At 49.5% G+C, this 7,500-nt stretch overlaps 1 protein-coding gene across 1 annotated transcript in view; it reads right to left on the bottom strand.

Annotated features, from left to right (window-relative positions):
• reln (reelin) overlaps nt 1-7,500 on the bottom strand; it is a 137,864-nt gene that overhangs the window by 26,210 nt on the left and 104,154 nt on the right. Inside the window, exons 25-33 of the mRNA XM_062547073.1 lie at nt 7,015-7,220; nt 6,289-6,460; nt 5,704-5,910; nt 4,492-4,727; nt 4,043-4,200; nt 3,032-3,239; nt 2,540-2,616; nt 1,718-1,876; nt 1,084-1,278 (exon numbers count right to left, since the gene is read on the bottom strand). Of these exons, the coding sequence (XP_062403057.1) occupies nt 1,084-1,278; nt 1,718-1,876; nt 2,540-2,616; nt 3,032-3,239; nt 4,043-4,200; nt 4,492-4,727; nt 5,704-5,910; nt 6,289-6,460; nt 7,015-7,220 (1,618 nt within the window). The remainder of the gene's footprint in view (nt 1-1,083; nt 1,279-1,717; nt 1,877-2,539; nt 2,617-3,031; nt 3,240-4,042; nt 4,201-4,491; nt 4,728-5,703; nt 5,911-6,288; nt 6,461-7,014; nt 7,221-7,500) is intronic.

The following is a 7,500-nucleotide window of genomic DNA, read 5'->3' as shown; positions in this document are numbered from 1 at the left end:
TTTACTAAGTGCTGAAAGACAGGGTAACCGATGGATGAATTTTAAGCCAAATACCGCACTGTGCTGATAAAAATGCATCAAGATCGAGATGGGCCACATGATGTGAAAACAGTTTACTTTAAATAACTTGCCTCTTCGGAGGATATAGTTATTAAGCTCAACCGCTCACAGATTAATTACGCAAGATTAAAGCTCCTTGGCACATCACTAAAAAAACTTAAACCCTAAAAAAAGGCAACATTAAATCCTATATATTGGTGATAAATCCAGTCCAAGATGAGACTGGTGGTAAAATCTCACAGAGCCTCTTCCTGATTGATGTGGCTTCAATCGACATCAGAAGATCCACAGCTTAGCCGCCACACACACAGTCTGGAAACTAGCGGCGAGGAGTGTGTGTGTGTGTGTGTGTGTGTGTGTGTGTGTGTGTGTGTGTGTGTGTGTGTGCGTGCGCACGTCTGTGAGGGGGGATGTATTTATGGATGCTGTCCCAAATTGCACTCCGTGGGCCAGTGTTATTGATGAACCCTAATATAATGTAATATTTGCACAAAATAAAACTGCACACAGCTTGATCCTGAAATGAATAACCACACGGGCACTAAATTAAATTTGGAGCCATTAATTATTCACAACCTGCAGCCATGGATGCCAAGGAGAAGATTACATTTGCTCTCCATCTTTCCCATCCAGGCCATTAATTGTAATAAAATATAAAACATTTAAGCCATTCAGGTCGCCCGGCTATATTGGATCAGTCTAATGTAGTAGGGGAAAAGGTTTTTGTGTGTGGGTGTGTGTGTGTGTGTGAGCGTAAACGTGTGTATGTGTGTATGTATGTATGAGAGAAAGAGAGCATGTGTGCGTGCATGAGTGTGTGTGTGTGTGTGTGCGTGTGTGGTGGGGGGTGACATCAGGCCAAACCGGGTGACTGTGAGAGAGCCGTGTGTGTGTGTGTGTGTGTGTGTGTAGCGAGGTCATGCGGGGCTTACTGTCGCTGGTCTCGGAGTTGAAGGCGAGGGCTGTGAGAGAGCCGTGTGTGTGTGTGTGTGTGTGTGTGTAGAGAGGTGATGCGGGGCTTACTGTCGCTGGTCTCGGAGTTGAAGGCGAGGGCTGTGTCCAGCGACAGGCAGTCCATGGCCACCTCGCCGCCCTGCACGCGGTACCAGTTGTGTCTGAGCGGAGACGTGCCGTCGAACTTGTCGTGGAAGCCGGCCCTGCTGCTGTCGTTCATCCCGATCAGGACATCATCTAGGGCCCACTGGGCTGAGTGCTTACCTGCAGAGAGAGAGAGAGAGAGAGGGAGGGAGAGAGGGGGAGAGAGAGAGGGAGAGAGAGAGAGAGAGAGAGAGGGAGAGGGAGAGAGAGGGAGGGAGAGAGAAGCTATATGTAAATGTGGGGAAGAGATTTCTTGGTGTTACCATTTTTCATGTTTAATTAATGCTGAGCATATGAGTTTTTGGGAGATTCTCAACGTAAGCAAACTCTGATCCTTAAATAAGGAAGATGGAGCTGGATTCTTACTGATAAACAGAAACCAGAAATACAGAACAAAAACAGCAATGAACACTCAAAACAACAAAACAACATGTGTGTTTGTTTTTCGTATCAGTGTTGCATTCATTCCATTCATGAGTTCCATCCATGGCGTGTGCTGTAGCTGAGGGCCTTTTCAGGACCGTGTGCTAATCTGGGCCGCGCCGGTGCCACGTCTCACCCTGCTGAGGCTGCCACCAGCGGAAGGCAGTGTAGGGGGTCTTGGCGCCGGGCGGCAGCTCGATGGTCACCACCTGGGGCTCCAGGAAGGAGCTGAAGTCCAGCTCGCGCAGGAAGTGCCACTGCACGCCGTTGTTGGTGGAGAACTGGACGATCACCCCTGCGGAGCCAAAAAAACACCAGAGCATGACGTCAACGTCAACTCTCCCTACCCCTAAAACAAGCACACAAAGCAAAGACTGCGTAACAACAGGGGGAAGAAAGCAAGACCCGTTCACACAACATGGCGCCAAAAGAAAAGTGGGCATCCTGGCAGAGGTGGGCATAAAACAGCAGGTATTTGAGGATCTGAGTTTTTAAAACATGAATAATGAAATCGTCCTCCCTCTCCCTTAAGACTCTGGTGCTGGAGATAAGAGCTGCTGTCTCTGTCTCAGGCTGAGGTGGTGGATCAGCCGCACGCTGACGTGAGATAGAGACGAGGAGGCCGGGGCCTGTTTCATGTCCCACTTCAATGGACCACCACGCGCCTCACACAGGACGGCCAGAGAGAGTTGGCTCTGTTACACAGCCTAGGAGGGCTGATCAAAGGCCGCCACGGACCATCGGATGACCAGCGGCGGAGCTCCATTGTCCAGCTCTTGCTGTTGTCCTCAGAGCTGCTGCAGTAGCCTCGGATGGCCACCGGGAGGCAGAAGAGGACCCCCAGTGTGACGGCGGGGAGCTTGACGGCCCCGTAACACACATGCACACATAAAAGGGGGAATTTCACGTCAACCAGGGTGGAATTTCAGCCGCACAACAACATGATGAAATAAAATACCTTCGTTGCGGGAGCGAGGGCGAGTGCAAGTGGCTCCGAGACTCTTTGATCCAATGCGGATGTAGAACTGAACCAGCCTAAACCAGCAGGGGAAACAGAACGGGGTTATCTGCATGATCTAAGACGACAATATCCACGTCAAGCACAAAGAGTTATAACATTACCACACAACATTTGCTGAAAATGTTTTGTCTAAAAAAATCATCTTCAGTGGCATCTCTAAGCAAATCAAATGTCCATAACCACACTAAGACATTATTATTTTGTGTCTCTATTGTGTCTCAGATACACCAGCTTAGACTTGTGTCCACTGATTACATGCTTGGCTTTGAGCTGAGCTCTGGTCCACAGTGCTGTTGTGTGTTAGTGTGAACCAGTGCCAGTTCAGACCTCAGTGGGGCCTGACCGCTAACCGCGCGCGTGTGTGTGTGTGTGTGTATCTTGCGTAGTGTGCGTGTAGGGAGAACCGGCCCCGGCGTGGACAGTACTGACCGTGTGTTGGTGGTGTCCAGGGGGACGGTGCGGGCCTCCCTCCGGCCGGAGCTGCTGAAGTAGAGGGCCTTGCCCTCGCTGATGGAGCCGCAGCCGCTGCCGATTTGGCCCCCACTCAGGCTCTGCCACAGCGGGCTCAGCTTCCCCTCGAAGCCCTCGGCCAGCTCTGTGGGACTGGCCACGGCCGGCACACAGCTGTCCTGCTCCACTGGAGAGCGAGCGCAAACACACACACACACACACACACACCAATACACACACCAATACACACGCACACACACACACACACACACACACACACACACACACACACACACACACACACACACACACACACACGCACACACACGCACACACACACACACACACATACCCCGATACACACATATAGACAGACCAACACAAACACACAGAACACCAAATCAAATATTTAACAGGCTTGACAAAACGACTTGCATGTGCATTTGTGACCCTGTAAAGCGGAACCAGTCGTTTCGGTAAAATTGAGTAAATTAAGTTATTGTGCTCACGTGAACGGCCATAAACTAAGCTTTCCAACGATATGTATATCGAGGGTATTACACAAACTATCGCTAAGATAACCGCATCCAAAGTTGACATGGTTCTCCTGTCATGATATGCCAGGAGAGGAGAAATCACCTGTTTAAGCGGCGCGTGCATGACAGCAAATGTGTTGAATCTTCGCCGGGTTTAACAGTCAAAACGTAAGTTTTTCAGTGAAATGCGTTCACGATATGAAACTGTAGACTGTATACCGCCGAATTATGCGAAAACGTGAAATTCAACATTTTAACCCGGAAGTTTGTTATTGTTGATTTTCTCAAAATAACAATGTGCGCAAAACGACTGATTTCGCTGTGAATGGTCACATTTATGCTTCCCCTCTATCTCTCTATCTCTCTCTTGTCCTTCCTATAAGTATAGCTATAGCTATATCGCTGGTCCATGCTGACGTGCATCTACTGTGCCCTGTGGTGCGGATATACTCACCCGTGTGGCCCATGTCACAGAAGCAGACCCCAGAGATGCAGTCTCCGTGGCCGCCACAGTGGTTGGGGCACGGCTCAGAGATGTAGACGCCGTCCAGAGCAAAGGCCGGCGCGTCACGATGCACACTGCTCTCCTGGAACCAGCGGAACCGCGTTTTACTGAAGAGGAGGAGAGAGAGAGAGAGAGAGAGAGATGAAGAAGAGAAAGAAGAAGAAGAAAGAAGAAGAATAATAAGATGAAGAAGAAGAAGAAGAAGAAGCAGGTTGTGTTGCTGATAAGAACGCAAAATGGACTGAGATCGCTGATACATTTTATTCAGTAACAAACAATTTCATCACACAAATTGGATGGAAACCTGGACCATTGGATGGCATTCCCAACTAGAGAGCCTCACACTTCAAGTACACACACACTTCATATAAAGACCGTGACCCTGTCCCGTGGGTTACCTGGCGGCCACGTTGCGGGGAATGACCACGGTGACTCTGGTCCAGCGCTCGTAGTCCCCCGTGTTGTAGACGGTGGGCTCGCGGAGCTCTCGAGAGCTGCCCTCGCAGCCCCCTACCCCAGGGGATCCTGGGTAACAGCCCTCCCGCACCAACGCCCAGGTGCGCCCGGCATCATGGGAGTACTGCAGCAGCACCGGGGCCGACGTGCTGAACTGGGACTCACAGCCAATGTTCAACTGGAGAGAGAGAGAGAGAGAGAGAGAGAGAGAGAGAGAGAGAGAGAGAGAAGGAGAGAGAGAGAGAGGGAGAGAGAGAGAGAGAGGCAGAGAGAGAGAGAGAGAGAGAGAGAGAGAGAGAGAGAGAGAGAGAGAGAGAGAGAGGGGGAGGGAGGGACAGTTAGTGGGTGAGGGAGAGAGGGAGAGAGAGATAGAGAGAGGGACAGTTAGTGGGTGAGAGAGAGAGAGAGAGAGAGAGGGAGGGAGGGACAGTTAGTGGGTGAGGGAGAGAGGGAGAGAGAGTGTGTTTTTCACAGCTATCTATCACTGTGTGTGATTGACATTTTGCCAATACAACGATAATAAGCATTGTGATATTATATTTTCTATGTATCATATACCAGCGGAAACACAGAGAGCTAGTGTGTTTTGGAGGAAGAGAGCACAGTAACACATCCCCAGTGCTTTATTATCACTACACTGGCAGATGATCAATCACAAGTGGCACCATAAGTAAGGCAAGACCAGTTCATTTAGAGAGCGCATTTCAGACTATGTGCTAGTGCTTTACATATACAAAAGCAAAGATTAGCAGTAAATTAAAGCATAAAAGGACAATGGTTAAGTAAATAGTTTAAGAAGTAAAGTAGTCAAGTAGTCAAGACAGAGCGCATAACGACTTCCAATTACTTGAACACTTCATCACACCTCCAGTTCTACTGTTGAAGTATGCAATTAGCTATACACCAGCTAAACCAAACAAAAAAACATGGACCATCAGACAGTCATCAGTAATGTGACAAAACCTTTGGCCGTCGTCTTTCATAATCTTTCGGGACCAGAGAAGTCCTTGGCTATCAGACAGCTTCTTGACAGGCCATCAGTACAGTGACATAACCTCTGTCCGTGTATGACTCTGTATGAGCACAGCACCAACCTTAAACTGCAGAGTGTACCCAGGCCGGAGTGTATGATTCTGTATGAGCACAGCACCAACCTTAAACTGCAGAGTGTACCCAGGCCGGAGTGCCAGGTCCCGGGTCACGGCCACCCTGTCTCCGTCGGAGCGTCCGAACACCATGGCGGAGGGCGTGGGGGCGCAGAAGCTGCCGTTGTGCTCCTTCTCCATGCCCTCGTTGCCCAGCATCAGCCACACGCTCATCTGGTTCAGCGGGTAGTCGAACGCCGGCTTCTCGTAGAAGTTCTGGACGGGAGGAGATCAAGGGATGCAGATATGGCTTAGGCCTCCTTTGAGGCAAGGCAAGGCAAGCTTATTTAGACAACACATTTCATACACAGGGCTACTCCAATGTGCTTTACATAGCAAAGAATAATAGTAAATAAAAGCATAAAAGCTTCGGATCAAAGTCACCTTCGTAAATACATGACACTTACTATGGTTTAGTTCAACAAGTACTCCTATTATTTAAGTGTCAGAGGTTTGTACACTGTGTACGAACATCTATAGCGTTCTATGAAGTTTCGAGTGTATCGGTATTAAGTGGCGGTCATATTGTCTGTCAGAGATAACGCCAGCATGGTTGCCCCTGGTGATGGTCAGTGTGGACAGGTGGGCTCTCACCTGAGGGAGGGTGGGGTTGGCCATGGGGATGATGTGCTTCTCTCTCTCCGACAGGATGATGACGTCGTCGATGGCCCACTGGTCGTAGCCCTCGCCCGAGTGGAGCGGCTGCCACCAGCGGAAACGCGTGCAGGGCGTCTTGGCGGCCAGTGGCAGCTCGTAGTGGACGAATCTGCAGCCGAGAGGATGGCACAGACCCAATTAACCCCGAGGTCTTAACAAATCAAAAACCTTGCTGTTGATGAAACTGATGAAACATGTCATCCAACCCCCTAGACAGTACCAATATCAGTGAAGTCCTTCTGGATAAACCTGTGCTGAGAGACACAGTTCTCCCAAGGTCTTAATAAAGACCCTTTTTCATTAAAACCTTAGCATTGATAAAACTGATTCAAAAGCAGCCCCCTAGACAACAGTAAAAGCAGCGTAGTGATACTCTTAATGAAACCACTTTGTCCTTGATATTAACTAAACGACACCCAGAGCTCACACACAGCCAAGGACAAAACAATAATTGTAATATTGTCTTTTTTAAAAAAAAAACATTTTCTTCATGTCTGGCCACTGTGAAAAGACCTCTAAATGTTCCACAGCTATGATCACTCTGATAGTGCGTGTGTGTGTGTGTGCATGTGTGTGTGTGTGTGTGTGTGGGCGCGTGTGTGTGGTGTGTGCGCGTGTGTGCGCGCGTGTGTGGCGTGTGTGGGGCATGTGTGCAGTGGCCACCTGGGTTTGGTGAAGTCGGTGAAGTACATCTCGGCGATGAGGCCCCAGCTGATGGCTCCGTCGTTGCTGTACTGCAGCAGCACTCCCTCCTCACGGCTGTCGGCCTGGTTACACTCCGCCCAGTCTCCGCCCACACGCAGGTAGAACTGCACAAACTCCGCCCACTCCGTGTCAAGATCCCAACTCACCAGCTGTCTCAGTCCAGCCTGAACGCAAACAAGGACACACACATACATTCACACACACACACACACACACACACACACAGACACACACACACACACACACACACACACACATCCACGCACACACACACACACACACACACACACACACACACACACACACACACACACACACACACACACACACACACACACAAACCCAAGACATAAAAATTCCACAGTAGCAATCTCAAACTCAGTCTTTTACTTCCCCTGATCTGCTTTTTTGTTCTATTAATCTTTTATGAGTACAACAACAACA

This window comes from Sardina pilchardus, chromosome 10 (genome assembly GCF_963854185.1).
Source record: "Sardina pilchardus chromosome 10, fSarPil1.1, whole genome shotgun sequence".
Taxonomy (NCBI): domain Eukaryota; kingdom Metazoa; phylum Chordata; class Actinopteri; order Clupeiformes; family Clupeidae; genus Sardina; species Sardina pilchardus.
This window is presented reverse-complemented; position numbering and strand designations above follow the sequence as displayed.